This window comes from Phascolarctos cinereus, unplaced genomic scaffold (genome assembly GCF_003287225.1).
Source record: "Phascolarctos cinereus isolate Bilbo 61053 unplaced genomic scaffold, phaCin_HiC Scaffold_3;HRSCAF=262, whole genome shotgun sequence".
Lineage (NCBI taxonomy): Eukaryota > Metazoa > Chordata > Mammalia > Diprotodontia > Phascolarctidae > Phascolarctos > Phascolarctos cinereus.
The window spans coordinates 92,356,966-92,374,743 of record NW_027555736.1 but is presented as its reverse complement, the minus strand read 5'-3'; the positions used below and the strand labels follow the sequence as shown (position 1 = coordinate 92,374,743).

Genomic DNA, 17,778 nt, shown 5'->3' with positions numbered 1-17,778 from the left:
TTCTATCTCACTCGTCCCATTTCCTCTATAGGATCAGAGAAAGAGAGAAAGACGAGCTTCATGACAGTGACCAAAAAGATGATACAGGATGAAGTGAAGCATGACTGGCTCATCAGCTCCAAGGACTGGTCATTCATGGAATCCCTGTTTTTCTGCTGTACTGTATTTACCACAGTGGGTAAGACCGAAGGCCCTGGGTCATAGCCTCCAGGCTCAGTTCTAACCTTTGAGAAGAAAAAAGGGAGAAAACAGAAAACCAGGATCTTTTCTTGGGAGAGGCGTTGATGGATAAACAGCATTTGTTCAGCCCGTATTATATTCTAGGCCTGGGGATGCAAAGATGAATGGAAACTGAGTGTGCCTTCCAAAAGCTTCTATTTTTAGTAGAGGAAACAATATATACTTAGAGGAGTTTTTGCTCTTGTTTTGTGGTCCAGATTTATGATGTCATTGATATGGGGAATTCCCAGTGAGGAAAATCTCTCTACCACTGCAGGTCAGCAAATAGAGCTTTAGAAAGTTTCATAGAGACACTGAGAGGTTAAGTGATTTGTCCCTGGAGTCATCTAGCCAGTGTGGGAGATAGCACTTGAAACCAAGTCTTTTCTGACTCTGAGGATGTAGATCCATACACTCTTCTGCTTAAAATTTCACTATTTAGAGCTGAATTCCTTTAGCTAAAAAATGTGATTCTTGTTAAAAATAAAGGTTCCCTCTTTTAACCCTTGTTAGCCATTTATATTCTAATGTGAATGTGTTTCAGACCCTATCTTAAGAGCAGTTTTCTGGGATGAAAAAAAAGGCCCCATCAAGGAAATAAAAGACAGAATTGGAAGTCTGAGGGTCCTAAAGATAAACTTTAAAAACTCAAGATTTTAGATTTAGGTGTTAGTTCTACCACTACTTAGTTCAAGAATTAGATGTTAGTTCTACCACTCCTCATTTGATGCTGTCATTCAGTAATGAAATTAGGCCTTGGATTTAATCCCATATGCTTAAATTATTTTGGGACAGTGCAGAGTAGTTGAAAACCTATTGAACTGAGTGAGATTAAGGAGGCCTGAATTCTAATCCCAGTCAGGTATCTCCTTCCTGGGTGATCTTGAGTTAATCTGTTCCCTTTCTGAGGATTCCTCTTCCTTCCATTTCTGGCAGTCTGTGGCCATGGAGCAGCTTTGTGACCAGGACATGTTTCATCCTATTTGTGCCTTAGCAATTTTCCAGGTTAACCTGACTCTGCTCACAGAACCAATACTGCACTTTCCACTTTCCACTCTCATTTTTTCTTCTTCATGGCTGGTCCTAAACTGCTCCCCCTCCCCCATTACTGCCTGCCCCCCCCCCCCCCAATTTACTGTAACTGGGAATGTCCTGATAGAGCACTATCTAACCTTGCCTTCAACTTGGGAAGAGACATTCATGTTTAGATTGGCCTTTGGAAACCCCAGGCAAATTCCTATAGTGCCGGAGGGTTTCCAGAGGTATGAACAAAATTTTGTAGCTGACAAAGCTTGTCTTTGGCATCCATTGATTTTTGATTTTCAGATAAGTGTCTTCTTCCCACTGGTAACATCCTCTGCCTCTCTCAGAGGACTTTTACCTGAATTCCATTGTCTGCTCATCCAACTGTCTTGTCAGGCAGCCTCCTAGGAGTGTTTGATATATTAAAAGGGGACTTTTAAATATGGAAAGGTTTTTTAAGACCCAGAGTAATACATGTAGATGACCTTCAGGGAATTGATGTTTTGGGGATGAGGGCCCCCTTGGTGCTTCTTCCAATTACGTGGAGTCAGTGCTTATCTGCTCTGCCTCTATGGAAGGGTGGAACTATAAAGCAGTCAGTTTCATCCTCCCTTGTGAGAAGATGAAACTTACAGTTTTCCTCTAAGTCTCCAACCAATGAAATGTTGTCCAGTTTAACAACTGGAGACCATTTCCCTCTTTGCTATTTGGTAAATACAAAATCACAGAGCCACAGAATCTCAAAATTGAACTGGCTCTTAGTTGTCATCTAGACTCTCATTTAATGTTGAGGAATCTGAGGCTCAGAAAGAGAGGGAAATCATTTTTGGAAGTTATCTGGATGGTTAGGGTAAGACCTGGAGCCTAGGTTTTTTGATCCACGGTCACTTGCCAGTCTGGACCTCCTCTGAGCTATTCTCTTAATTTTCAAAAGCACTTGTGAGTTGGATCCCTAGATATATTGCTACTCTCATGTTCTAGGGATATATGGTAGATATATGCCCCCCTTAAACCATGGCACATGAGTCCCCATCAGTGTCCTTCCCCTTAATATTCAAACAGTGGGAACAATTAGCTCATAGCAAAGGCATTTATGCATGATAAAAAAAAATCTATAAAACATGCCTATCATAAGCCTGCAGTATACTTTCCCAACAAATACTTGCAGTATCTATGGGAAGAGTGGGTACAAACTTAGATTACAGTAGTAATGAGGGACAAACATGGGGAGTTCATGTGGCCAAAGCAACTCAGGTGTCTGATCCTGCAAAATGCTGGTGTCCTTTCTTTCCTTGTGGAGTCCTCATGCAGCTCGCCCACTGGGTACTGTGTGTCTGCTGGGCAGATTGCTTAGCTGGGATTCCATTACTCTTAACTTGATTCTTGCTCGCCAGGGCCAGTTCTCCCTCGAATTCACTGTTCTCTTCTCTGCTGACGAGGGTCACAATTCTAGAAGTTGCTACCCTCTTTGAGTCTGCTTCTATATGTCCATACCTCTCTAGAGTGTGTCTGGTCCCAAATGGATTGTTTCTTTTTTTTTGTTGAGTAGCTTTCCTTCAAAGAATCATGGCTGATGAGCATAGGTGGGGAAGAGAAAATCACCTTCTCTTCTCCCCATACCCCTAATCTCTGGTATGGACGTAGGGGTCATATTCTATCACAAAACTGCTTTTTTCCTGACACATACCCCCCAGATTTTTAAGGGCCACCAAGGATGTGAGAAATCCTCTCCCTGTCATTCCTTGCTCTTTCTAATCCAATCAAGGAAAACTCCTAAAGGTGTAATGGGATATTGATTTCAGCTACCCTTATCAAAGAGAAATTTTTTTTCCACATTTCATAAAGGGTTAATAGGGTGCTGATATATCCTTTAACATACCAATGAGTCATTACCTTTGGTATCTGCTTCTTTATTTCTGCAATTATATCAAGAGGGGGTGGGGAATCAATTGGTCACAGACCCAACTATGTACCCTATACTAGTAGTGTACACATGGTAACAGCAGATGTTTTCTGTTTAAAGGCCTTAAATTTCTTCTGAAATGACAGTACTCACAAAAGCCACTTCTTCTGATGGACTAATTTCCCTGCTCACCTAACTCACCTAGCAGAGTCCCCCAGGAAACTGTGAAGAACACCACCCACTGTGGGCAGGGCTATAGTACTTGGGATGGGTGAACTCCTAGTAAGACACTAAGCAGAGATTAAGAGGACATTTGGCCTCATAGGGGAAAAACATAAATAATAAGAATAGCTAGGATTTACATAATACCTATTATGTGCTAAGCAATATACTATGCTTTACAAGTATTATCTCATTTAAGTGTTGCAACAACACTGAAAAGGTAGGTGCTATTATTATCCCTATTTTATACATGAGGAAACTGAGGCAGACAGAGGTTAAATGACTTTGCAATGGACTCAAACTGGATTCTTGCCCAGCACTAAGTGATTTACCCTTTTTTTTAACACAATGGGGAAAAAAGTGCCAGAGGACCTTTAGTGAGATAGCTGAGAAGGAGGCCTGAATTAGAGTGATCCTGATGCTCAGGGAAAGATGAGACTTTTCTGAGGCAGAGATGACTAAAGAATAATGGAGATTTCAATATTTTCCCTCTTCCTCTCTCTTTTCATCCCTGTTACCATGATACAGAATCTCATCACCTTATACTTATGTCTCATTGCCTGCCTCTCTCACTCCAGTCTCTCCCTACTTCATCCTGCACACTGTTGACAAATTAAACTTTTTAAAATATGGACTTTTTCATATCACTCCTCTGGTCAGAATATTCTAATTGTTCTTCATTGCTTAGGATGTCAAGTCTATGTTTCCCGGGCTGGTTTTCAAGGCTGTCCCAAATATGGCCCTTACCTATTCCATCTAGCCTGATTCTCCATTCCTCACTCCCCCACACACACCCTCAACTGCAGTCAGATATCTTACATATCAACAAAACTCATTCTCCTCCTCACTTTTGCTCATGCAAAGGTCTCTCTCACCAGACCCACCCCATATCCATTCCACTTACTATCCTTCAATATACTACTTCTACCTTCTCAAAGTACTCCACAGGAGGAATCCTGACTGGCTACAACTCCTGGGTGACTTTTAAAAATCAGTTTAATCAGTCCATGAAAAATTCGGACTCAAAATGAAACTCAGCCTCCCGATGAAAAGCGTGGAGTTGGAGAAGAGACAGCTATGGAAAGCTACGCGAAATAGAGAAATTAGAAGTGTTTGTAGATGCCGCCATTAGAGGAAGGCAAGGGAACTCAGGAAGGGAGCAAGGTTACTAGGACTGGAGAGTGTCACAACAGATTCTGTGTTGCTGATGTCGTCCCCTATTTCAGACAATTGGCCCAATGCGGTAATCCTATATCTCCTTTTCCCTCTTGGGCTTCCTCATGAAAACATGAAATCTATTTCACTGGGCTCAGGAAAAGTCTGTTTTTTATTAGTTTACTTTCTTTGCATTTACCTTGACTTTGTAGGCAGTGTTAAGCACAGGCCTTTGATAATCTGGGTATATCTATTGGAAATGTAGGTGAGAACACACAAATGAGGGAGGACATCTGCAGAGAAGAGATGGAGGTCAATCTAACACAGAGCTGTTTTGCCAGAAGCTCTGTCTCTCAGTGAGGCCCAGAGGGAGTGAGACAGAGACAGACAGACAGAGAGAATTGCAGATACTTTGATACAACTTTGTACAGCAGAGGAGCTTTCATAGACAATACCCATCTAGGAAATGAGTTAATTGTAGGGTGAGTGACATGAAAATAGGAGATATTAAACAACCCAGCTCACCACCCTTCACCACCACTGCTATATTATTAGGCTTTAGAGTTATGAGGGACCTTATAAATGATCTAAACTAAAGCCTTCATTCTACATACAGATAGCAAAATTGAATCTCATTGGGGTATGGTGGTGGTGCAATGGATAGAGCACTGGCCCTGGAGTCAGGAGGACCTGAGTTCAAGTCCAGCCCTAGACACACAGCTTCATAGCTGTGTGACTCTGGGCAAGTTACTTAACCTGAATTGCTTCACCAAAAAAAAAAAATTAATCTCTGAGTGTTTAAGTGACTTGCTCAAGATCATATAGGTAGTTTCAGAAGGGGGGTGGGGCTCAAATCTGGGTTCTTCCTGACTTCAAGTACAGCACTCTTTCCTCTAAACTGTGCTGCCTCTGATGAACTCATATTGGTTCATAATAATCACCATTTCTTTGACAAGGTATTTTAATAATGTGGTCTAAAACTTCGCCCCAAATAGTCCCACCCACTTGTGTTTGTTCAATATCATTAACTCTTGTCCCAGCAGGCATGGAATGGCTGTGACCCTTATCATTTGAGGAAGTATCCACAATAATGAGATCATGGAGTCTTATGTTCCTGGAATCTTACATAATCACAGGGTTTTAGAGGTAGAAGCAACTTGCCCATTATTACATAGCTAATAAATCACAGAAGCAATCTGCTTTAGGACCACATTGGAACCGTAAACCAAATTTCATTGATACAGCAGTATGTCATGGGATAACTAGTTTAGGAACTCTAAGACTTAGATTCTAGTGCCAGTTCCACTTATTTGCTATGCTGCTTACTGCAAGCCATGTACTGACTTCATTGTTTTCACCTGTATGTTGTTCAGTCCATTTCAGTCATGTCCGACCCTTTGTGACCTTATTTGGGGTTTTCTTGGAAAAGATGCTAGAGTGGTTTGCCATTTTCTTCTCCAGTTCATTTTATAGATGGGGAAACTGAGGCAAACAGGATTAAGTGACTTGCCTAGGGTCACACAGCTAGTAAGTGTCTGAGGCCAGATTTGAACTCAGGATGATGAGTCTTCCTGACTCCAGGTCTGGCTCTCCATCCATTGCAACACCTAGCTGCCTCATCATCTATGTATCTCCATCAAAACTTTCTTTATGGCAAGCTTATCAGGTTCCATGGGTTCAGCTACCATCTGTAGATAGCTAGAGATAAACCTAGTCCTCATATCTCTCCTGAGTGCCAGTCTCACATCTCCATCTTCCTACTGATCACTGAGAACTGAATATTCCATAGGCATTTCAAACTCAACGTGTCCAAAACAGAACTCATTATTTTTTTCTTCTAAAACCATCCTTCCTCCTCTCTTCTCTATTTGTGTCAAGGGTACCACTGGCCTTCCAATCAATTAGTCAATCCATCAAGTCTTGATTAAGCATCTATTACAGCCAGGTAAGTGTTAGGCACTGGATATACAAAGACAGAAATGAAACAAGTCCTTGCCTTCAATCAGCTTACCTTCTAATGAGGAGGAAGGATGTACGTATAGGGACAGCTATATAAAAAATTCAGGTATTAGATATATGCAAAACACACATAAAAGTAGATGTAAGGTAACTTTGGAGGAGAAGGCTCCAGCCGCTGGGACAGATTGGGGGAAGGAGAAGGGACCATCAAAGACCTGCAAAAAAAAAATTTGTGCTTGGATACAATCTTGAAGACCACCAGGGATTTTGAGAGGCAGAGCTGGGGAGGGAGAGCATTCCAGTGAAAAAGTCCCATGCATAGACAGAAGATAGAATGTCCTCTGTAAGAAACAGCCAGGAGGCCAGTATGCCCAGACCATAAAGTACATGGATGGGAGCAATGTAAAAGGCTGGAAGGTAGGATGAGGCCAGGTCAAAGAAGAGTTTATATTTTATCCTAGGAGCAAAAAGGAACCACTGGAGTTTATTGGGGGGGAGGGGTGACATGACCTGATCTCTATAGGAAAAATCACTTCGGTAGCAGTGGGAATCATGGATGGCAGTGGAGAAAGACTTGAAGAGAGACAAATTAGGAGATGATTACAATAATCCAGGGAAGAGAAGATGAGAGCCTAAACTATAGTGGAGGCTATTTGATGGGAAAAAATTGGATACAGAGACAAAGTGGTAAACCTTGGTGACTGGAAGGAAGCTTGTATCTTTGACGTTACAAAGGGAAGCTCAGAAAAGGGGTGGGTTTGGAATGAAAGATAATGAGTTGTATTTAGGATATGCTGAGTTTGAGATGCCCATGGGACATCCAATTCAAAATGTTCAATAGATAGTGGAGACATGTGAGATTAGGGCTCAGGAGAGAAAGACTAGGGTTAGATGTATAGATTGAGGAGACTGCATGGGAGATGATGAGACTAGTCACTAGAGAGTGAAGAAAGTAGCCCAGGACAGAACTGTGGCAGCCACCCAAAGGAGTTTAGAAGAAAAAAAGAGGAGATAAAGTCTAGGTGATTGGTATAGATAGCTTTTTATGTAATTAGGGAGCATAACATAGGTGATGATCCAGTAAAGGGGACTGAGAATGAGCAGTCAGGTAGAAGGAAAATCAGGAAAGAGTTGTGTCAAGAAAACCCAGAGAAAAGAGAATATTTTTCTAGGAGAGAACAGTCAAAAGACTGCTACTACAGAAAGATCAAAGGATGAAGACTGAGAAGAAGCTATTCGATTTTCCAATTAAAAGGTTGTCGGTAACTCTGAAGAAACAATTTCATCTGCGTGGTGAGGACCTGAGCCCAATTTCAGAGGGTTTGAAATAGAACAAGAAGAGAAAAAGTGTAGGTAATGAGTTGTATTGTGTTAGCTGTGTCCCACTCTTTGTGACCTTACTTGGGGGTTTCTTGGTAAAGATATTGGAGTGGTTAGGAAAAGTTTTTTCAAGAAGTTTGGCTGAGAAGGAGAAGAGAGCTATATGACAATAGCTAGTAGGGATGAGAGAATCCAGTAAGGGTTGGGCTGTTTTTTGTTTTGGGGGCTTTTTTTAAGGATGGAGGAGACGTGGTGAGTTTATAGGAAGCAGGGAAGGAACCAGTATGCAGGGAGGGATTAAAGATGTGGGAAGTATGGGGGGAGGGAGAGGGAGAGAGAGGGGGAAGGGGAGAGGGAGAGAGATGGAATAATAGTCACTCAGTTTCACAGTCTAGGACCCAGTCCTAGTCTTTCCTCTCCATTATCCCAAATATCCAATCAGTGGCCAAATCATGCTGACTGCACTTCTACATCTCTCACATCCATTCCCTTCTCTAAACTGACATGGCCCCCACCCTCGTTCAGGCCCATATCACCTCTCGCCTGCACCACTATAACAATCCTCCTGATCTTTGCTTCTAGCCTCCCTTCTATTCACTCTCCACACAGCTACCAAATTAATATTTCCCAAACATGAGTGAATATCTGACTCCTTTGCTCAGGAAGCTTCTGTGGCTCACTGTTGCTTCTAAGGTAAGAAACAAAATTCTGTGTTTGTCACAGAAAGCTCTTCCTTGGCTCTAACCTATCTTTTCAGGTTGGTTACCCATTACTCACCATAGCACACACTACATTCCAGCCAAAATATTACCTAGATTCAACATCCCATCTCCCAGACTTTGCATGGGCTTTCCCCCATGACTAAAATGATGTTCTTCCTTCTCTCCACCCCTTGAAATCACAAACTCCATCCAACGCTGAATTTAAGTACCACCTCCTCAAAGAAGCCCTTTCTGATTCTCCTCGGTATTAGTTCTCTCTCCCCATCCCACATAAACATTTTATTTTGTATGTATATTATATTTAATTATCTGAGATCATGTGTCTTCCTAGTGAAAAATGTAAGCTTTTTTTTTTCTTTTTGGTGAGGCAATTGGAGTTAAGTGACTTGCCTAGGGTCACATAGCTAACGTCAACTGTCTGAGGCCAGATTTGAACTCAGGTCCTCCTGACTCCAAGGCTGGATCTCTATCCGCTGGGCCACCTAGCTTCTCCAATTATAAGCTTCTAAAGGGCAAGGATGTCTCACTTTTGTCCTTCTACCTGAAGTGCCCGCCTCAGTGCCTGGAGCAGTGTACATAATGAGTCCTTATCAAATGATGAGAAATATTTTTGGAAATTGTCAAGTACCATGTGCATATATTATGTGCACATATATTATTTATGGTCCTGAAATGATTTCTTTTAGGCTCTGGGCTCATTCAGCTGGAAGTTAATACCCAAATTTTTGTCTTTGATTTCCTTCTCTTTCTACATTCTCAGCTTTCATAGCTCCAGTCACTCCCACAGTTTCGCCTGAAATGCATACATGAATGCAGAACCTCTTACTTGCTTGAAGGTAGCTCAAACTCCACCTTCTCCCAATCTCTTTCCCCTCAACTATTTTTTTCTTTATTCTTTATATGTTCTTACTTATGGTATGTCTCAAAAGTCTTGATATAATTTTAAACTAAAACTTAAATATATAATTAACATAATATAATTAATTATGTGTATTACTAATGTGGCATTATATTCTAAATGTATATTTGATGTGAATGGAATGTGATACAATAATTATGTGACAAGTGCATCAATACCTTAAGCCAAAAGCTTAAAACTGCACCAAGACTTTTGGGATACCCTATACACGTACGGGTAGCCTACTCCCAATGGAATGTAAACCCCCTAAGAGTGGAGACTATTTCATTTTTGTCTGTAGCTCTCCAGAGCCTAGCACAGTGCCTGGTGAATAGTCGGTGACTAGTAAATGCTTGTTGATTTATTAACAAACACCAGATCTATATTTCCATTCTGGTCTTTCACACTCCAAATGCCTCCAGTACCTGGAGGTCCTACCAGCACCTCAAAATCAACATGTTCAAAGCTGAGCATCATTTCTTTCTACACAAAACCACTCCTCTTGCCTTCTCCTGCTCTTTCTCTCTCTACAGCCATCTGGTTCACCCACTCTGGTTTATCTTTGCCTTTGAGATCTGATCAATCACCCAGTTTTCTTGATTGTGCCCCTGTGCTATTTCTCGTATCTATCTTCTCCTGGAGTCCCACTTGGACGACCCTTTAACCACTCCCCTGAATGATTGCAACAGCTTCCTGATGGGCCTTCCTGCCTCTACTCTCTGCATCTATTCCAATCCATCCTCTGTACTGCTGCCAGATGAGTCTTCTCACATACACATTTGGCCATGCCATTTTTCTACCCCAAAATAAGAAAAGCTAAGAATCCATATAATACTTTAAGATCTACAAAGGGCTTCACTGCATTGTCTCATTTGAGCTTCACAGTCACCCTATAAGGTAGGGTTCTGTAGATCTCATTATTCCCACTTAATAAAGGGGGAAACTGAGTCCAGAAAGGTTGAGGGATTTTTCCTATGGCCATACAGCTAGTATAAAATCCAGGATTCAAACGCAAGTCTCTTCTGACTCTAGGGCCAGCCCTCATTCCATTACATTGCCCATCCCTTCCTTGGCAGTATGATCTCACTTTTCCTGTGCCCACCAGGTGAAGTTCAAACTACTTTGCCTCTACAATATGCCATCATCTACCTTTCCAATTGGATGCCCAGTTGTTCCCTTCCCCAACACATAGAGTTTTGGTCATACTATACAACTTTCAATTTCACAGCCTGTGCATTTCTGACTTTATGTCTTTGATCACACTGTTGCCTATACGTGGAATGTCTTTTTACCCCTGACTTTGCCTAAGAACTCCTATCTCTCTTTAAAAGTACAAATCAGATATTATCTCCTTCATGAAAACTTCCCTGAGCCTCCTGGTTTGTATTTTTTGTTTTTGGTTAGGCAATGGGGTTAAATGACTTGCCCAGGGTCACACAGCTAGTAAGTGTTATGTGTCTGAGGCCGAATTTGAACTCAGATCCTCCTGAATCGGCCAGTGCTCTATCTACTGCACCACCTAGCTGCTCCCTAGCCTTCTGGCTTGTAGCAAGACCTCACATAACACTTGGTTTTGTATCAAGTGTTAATATACTTGTCACATAATTATATTACATTATATCACATCACCATTATATTGTGTTGTGTTGTGTTGTGTTGCTTTATGTAGTATTGTATTATATCATATCATGTCACATCACATTACATCACAACATATATCATATTTCATTATACTCACTTCTATTAGGGTGTTATATGGATCAAATCAGAAAGCATTAGTAGGATGCTTTATAAAACTTATATAATTATGTAAATGCTAGCTATTGATATAATACTAATATATATTAATATCACATATTATGACATTACATTTATTGGATTGTATTGTTTGAGTCAGCATGAGATATGTAGATATTAGAGTCAAGAAGAGACCTGGGGGGCAGCTAGGTGGCACAGTGGATAGAGCACTCGCTGGATTCAGGAGGACCTGAGTTCAAATCTGGCCTCAGACACATAACACTTACTAGCTGTGTGACCTTGGGCAAGTCACATAAGCCCATTGCCTAGCCAAAAAAAAAAAAAAGAGAGAGAGAGAGACCTGGGTTGCCTCTGAAAAATAGTGACTGTGTGATTCTGGACAAATCACCTCTCAGAGCTCTAGGCAATTTTCCAAAACAGGAAGGTGATGACCTGCTATGGTAGAGAGAGGTTCCTTACCTGGGAGTTCCCCATACCAATGAAATCAGAGGCCCACCCCCTGTCCCTTATATGATAATGCATTATAGCTTTTTGTATTGGTCTCTCACCTCTTTGACTGTAAATTCCATGAGGGCAAGGACTATGTCTTACCTACGTTTCGTATCTTCTCCAGCACATAGCACAGTCCTATATATGCGCACAGTATAATAAATGTTGAATTTATCATTGAAACCTATATCCTTGACAGAGAGGATTGTATGTTGGCTTAAGAAAGAGAATGATTGCTTAATGAGGAATGTTTCGAAACAACCACTCAAAAAGCAAAGACAAGTCTGGATGGGAAAGGGGGTGTATGCGTGCATTTCTTTCCCAAAGATAAAAGAACACAAGATTCAAACCAACTTTTCTCTGTCCTCTAATGGAACGGCCTTAGTGTCGGTCTTAGTTAAAAATCTCAGAAGTGATGATACGTCTCACTGTAAATTCAATTAGGAGATAGCTTAACATCTGGTAATCATCCCAAACCAGATGATGGTAGCTCATTTTCTTCAGGGCTTACAATCAATATTTGTACTATTCAAGCCCTCTGATAATACTTCCTCCTGCCCTGCTTTGGGCTGCATTTCCTGACGCCTGTAATGCAGTGCTGTCATTAAGTTGTAGACAGAAGCACCTGCCAGCTATTGGGCTTGTCAATTGCTGTTTATTCCCCATGTCTGAGGCCACTTTGCATTAGGAAATCCTGCTTTCTGGATCCAATTAGTTGCAAAGACAGTATTGAACAGGAGCAGTTTAAGTGAGGTGGAAGAAGTGAAAGCTCCGGAATGCATCAATGCATTCAAAGAAATATCTGATTTTCCTTTATATGCTTCTGTATCTAGTAATTATGTGCAATGGTCCTTTCCAAGGCGATCCTTCGAAACTCTTCCACTTCCCTGCTGAGTTTTTAGGACTTTAGCCAGACAGCTAGAAAGATAAGACCTTAAAAACCCTTTATTTATAATGAACTAGGTCTACCATCACATCCAGGTAGAAGTGTCAAAGGGGACCCACCCCAGTGTGCCAGAACGAGATTAAACTGTAGTTGGGAAATACTTAACAAAATAAATAAAAATACAGTAATGTGTCAGTAATGTTCATATGTGATTTTCAAAGTTAATACATGCCTGCAGGAATCTTTATGTACAGTTTCATGACCTCTACTTCTATATGAGTTTGACGTCCCTGGTGTAGTGAAAAGAAAACAGAATTTACAGTTAGAAAATCTAGGTGTTAGTCCCAGATCTGGCACTTACTAGCTGTGGGCCTGTGTACACATCACTTTACATGAGATAATGTGCATAATGTACATGAAACTCTCTGCAAGTGCTACACAAATGTCAGTTATTATGATTGTTATTATCATTGTTATTATCCTTTGAGGCTCAGTTTCCCTAACCATAAAACAGTGATAAAAATAGTTAAAATTCTTATCTCACAAGGTTACTTTGAGAAAAGCACTGTGTAAAGTGCTAGATAAATTGAGATAATGTTATTTATTGTTGTTATTTAAATTCTGGTCTAGGGTAGCTAGGTGGTGCAGTGGATAGAGTACCAGGCCTAGAATCAGGAAGATCAGAGTTCCAATTTGGCCTCAGACACTTACTGCGTGACCTTGGACAAGTCACTTGACTGCTATTTGCCTCAGGTTCATCTGTAAAATGGGGACAAACTGGAGAAGGAAACGACAAACCACTCTAGTGTCTTTGCCAAAAATAGCCCCATGGATAATGTCCATAGGATGACATAGAGTCAGACATGACTGAATGACTGAAAAGCAACAGAAAGACCAGGTGTGGGCTGCCTTTGTTAACTTCACCCCACCCCATCCCTTTACATTATGCTTGTACAGCCCAGTCAATTTAGTACTTTCCTATCCATTATTTCCTTTGATTCTCATAACGACCCTATCATGTAGGCAGAGCAGAGATTACCCTAATCCAATGAATGAATGAATGAATGAATGAATGAATGAATGAATGAATGAATGAATGAATGAATTTATTAAGCACGTACTATCTACCAGTCACTAAGCTGGAAACACAAATAGACAAGCAAGACAGTCCTATTGTAATAAGAGGAAACAACTTTTGTAGGGAGTGAGTGGTGACCAGGGAGGAGAGATCTGGTCTAGGAAATCTAACAATGTTAAGTGAAGTAAGAGCCTTGGCATCCTTTCCAAATCAGGGGAATGATGATTTGATAATAGTTCCCACAACAAAAAGTGGAAAAAGGAGGTGACAAGAGGGCACAGGATAGAAGATGGTCTGGGGGGAGAAGACTGATAGGGACTGTGGCCTGCTAGAGACAGAGGGCTTTCACCAATCTGAACAGCACTCCTTCAGAACTCAAGTTCTGGAGACAGCAGCAGCATAGATGGCATTGGGGAGGCTAAGCTAAAGATGGCTGGGGTGAAATATTTATATGTGGTACCTATTCATCACAAGATATTGTCCTAGGCCCTGATGATACAAAATGACAAAATGAAATGGTCTCAGCAGCTAGGTGGTGCAGTGGATAGAGCACCTGGCCTGGAGTCAGGGAGACTTGAGTTCAAGTCTGGCCTCACACACTTACTAGTTGTGTGACCCTGGGCAAGTCACTTTACCTTATTTGCCTCAGTTTCCTCATCTATCAAATGAACTGGAGAAAGAAATGGCAAGCCACCCCATTATCTTTGCCAAGAAAACCCCAAATGGGGTGACGAAGAGGAGTCACTGAACAGTGACTGCTGTCAAGGAACCTACATCCTACTGAGAGGATACAACATAGGTTAAACAGTATCATAGATTTATAGTGGGAAGGGACCTCAGAGGCCTTCAAGTCCAGTCCCCTAATTTTACAGATGAGGAAACTGAAACACACAAATAAAAGTTCCAGGGTCACAGAGCTAGCAAATGTCTGAGGTGAGATTTGAACCCAAGTCTTCCTGATTCATCCACCATACCTGTGTCTCTCTATGTAAATAGCATATGAATAAGGAGGGTGTACTAACATGGAGCAGTATTAGCAAAGACTTCCTAATGGAAGCGCATGAGCTGACCGCTGCAGGAAGCCTGAGCCTCTCTTGTGCCCTTATCCCTTTCACCTTCATCATAATTATTATGTCCATATCTTGTCCTAGTTCGTGAGCTCTTTGAGATCAAAGGATGGTGTCTTATTTGTCCTTTCGTCTTCTCCAACTCATCCCCTCACAGTACCTAACACAAGGCTTCACTCATGTAGACACCAGTAAACAGATGTTAAATAAATCACTCATAGCTGTAACCTCTGGTCTGGATTTCAAGATTTGATTCACTTGGGAAACTAATTTTTGAAAATTTAAACTCAGTTTCTTCCAATATATTTTATGGAAAAAATGAGAACATTTACCACAAGCTCCCTTTTCTCTCCTCTTCCTCATATTCTATCACTCAGGTGCTTTCTGCTACTATCTCCTCCTTTAACCCTGTTCTACATGATGGAATGGCATTACTCCTTACCAAGACCAACCCATCTAGTAGTTCAAGTTATCCCATTCCATCCCATCTCCTCTACCAAATTGCTCCCTGTCATTCCCATATCTATCTATCTACACACACATGTATGTATGCATACACATATGTATGTATATATACACATGTGTGTATGTATACACACATATGTGTGTGTTCAATAGATATAAGTTTATATGTGCTTATGTGTAGATATATGTGTTTGCATATACGTATATATGTGTGTGCATAAAACTGAGAGATGGAGAGATTGAAGAATGGGTTTAGAAATAGTAAGGCTTAAAAAGAAATGGCATGTCTAAAGGACGTCCATATAACAATGCCCAGAAGGCAACTAAGTGATGTGGGAGTGAAGCTGAGGAAAAAGATTATTAAGAGTTACTTAGATTTGGGAGTCATCTGTGTAGAAATGCTCATTAAACCTATGAGAGCTGATGAGATCACCATAGAGAGAAGGATGCCCATGACAGCACTATAGTGGATATCCATACTAAGGTAATTGGGATGTTTGGGATAACGAAATTGGGTTTGAATCCGACCATCAAAAGGAAATCACAATGCTTCTCCTAAACTACTCTTGGCATATCTGCCAGAGACCATGCTGGAGGTTGAGACAGAATCTGGCCCAGCACGACAGGTCTTAGATTCTAATATTATTAAATCAGTCTAGTACCGATCTGCTATTCTGCCTTCCTGGGACAGCCTGTTGGCATACAAAGACTTCTCCCTGCCTTAGTCTCTAAAATAACAACTGTTGAGGTGAACTATAAGCATCCTTTGCTCATTGCCTGGGAAATTCCAAACTTGCAAATCTGGACTGCAGATCTGTTAAAAAAAAAAAAAGGAGCATGCATGTCCCTGGAAGTAGCACTAATGAAGGCCACCACATCTTCACACTTTTTATAACTCATGTCTTCAAGGTGATTGTGTTTTATGTGATGAAGAGGGGTAGGGGGAATGGTAAAGGACTCTCTTAGACTTTTTGTAAAACAAGTCTTCATGTCTCTTCTGTTTTTAGGTTATGGCAATATCTATCCCAGAACAAGACTTGGAAAAATTGTGTGTGTGCTGTATGCTCTCTTTGGGATACCTTTAATGTTCTTGGTTATGACAACTGTTGGTGACATCCTAGCATGGATCCTGTCTACGATTTACAGTAATTACAAAAATTGTCATATCCTTAATTTCATACTATCACAAACCAGAGGGCATAGAAATACAAACATGAACTCTGATCCTTCCAATCACGTCCTTCCTCATACTGAGGTAGAAAAGTCAGGCCATAACTTCAAAGTGCAAAAAGACAATAAAACAACTCGTAAACATCCAAAGGAACAGCAGAATATGGAACTGTTCGAAAAGATTGTGAGGAGAGAGAATGAAAACATGTTGTATGTCACTCCTCAAACACAAAGGAGCATTTCATGTCCTGAGCTGGGGGAGAATATAAAATTATATCACTCTAGTCACAAAAGCTTGAGAGATGTAGGAAAAATAGTTCATCACTTTGATATCCCCATTCTAATAATTGCCTGTATTGTGTTTGCCTACATCTCCTTAGGAGCAGCAATTCTACCATTTTGGGAAACTCGATTGGACTTTGTGACTGCATTTTATTTTTGTTTTATAACATTTACTACAATTGGGTTTGGGGATATTGAGTTGGACAATACCTCTCACTTTCTCTTGTGCTCCATATATGTTATTGTTGGCATGGAAATTGTCTTCATCACTTTCAAACTGCTCCAGGACAGATTGTTCCATGTTTACGAAACCATCGTAATATTTGTCACAAAATGGGAGGCTGACTAGCCAATAGAAAAGTGAAGGGGATGCTGGGGTTAATTTGCATAACTCTACAAGGAATTTAATATTCATTAAATCCCAGAGTTGGAAGGGACCTTAGAAATTATTGTCTTCATTGCTTTCAAACTGCGCCAGGACAGACTGTCCCATGCTTGCCAAACCATCATTGTCACAAAATGGGAAGTTCACTAGCTACTGGAAAAGGGAAGGTGTTGCTGGTTCGTTTGCATAAATCTATAAGGAATTTGGTATTCATTGAATCACAGAGTTGGAAGGAATTTTAGAAATTATCTAGACTCAACTCCTTGCCTAATGTAGTAATACTCCTCCATGGTACCTCAAGAAGTGACTATAATTTTTGCTTGAAACCTTCTTATAATGAGGGGCTAACTCCTTTGCAAGTAGTCAGCCCATTGTATTTCAGACAGTTGTTATTATGAGAAAGTACATATGGCTTCTGTATCCATACAGAATAAGTTATCTGTTCTTCAATATGACAGCCCTTTAAATACTTGAAGCCAATGATGCTATCTCCCTAAAATAATCTTCTTTTCAGCTAAGCCCCTCCCCTAATTACTTTAATTATCTATCCATCATATAGCAAGGTGGCAACTCCTTGATCCTTCAAGACTGTGGCATCCAGAGCTGAATACAATACACCAGTTTACATTTCACCTGGATCTGTGTTGATTCAGTGGTATTATAAAATGATATACCATGTCATAAAGAGCAGGTGGCATGTCCTGAACCAATATTTATTTGTGTCTTTGTGTGTCTCATAAATTGGGAAAACAACATGGTATGGTGGTGAGAGCACTC

At 40.8% G+C, this 17,778-nt stretch overlaps 1 protein-coding gene across 2 annotated transcripts in view; it reads left to right on the top strand.

Annotated features, from left to right (window-relative positions):
- Positions 1–17,048, top strand: part of KCNK18 (potassium two pore domain channel subfamily K member 18) — a 28,167-nt gene extending 11,119 nt beyond the window's left edge. For both annotated transcript variants that reach the window (XM_020988253.1, XM_020988251.1), the window contains exons 3-4: positions 32–178; positions 16,172–17,048. In XM_020988253.1, coding sequence (XP_020843912.1) covers positions 32–178; positions 16,172–16,965 — 941 coding nt within the window. In that variant the 3' untranslated portion in view covers positions 16,966–17,048. The remainder of the gene's footprint in view (positions 1–31; positions 179–16,171) is intronic.
- Positions 17,049–17,778: the final 730 nt, after the last annotated feature.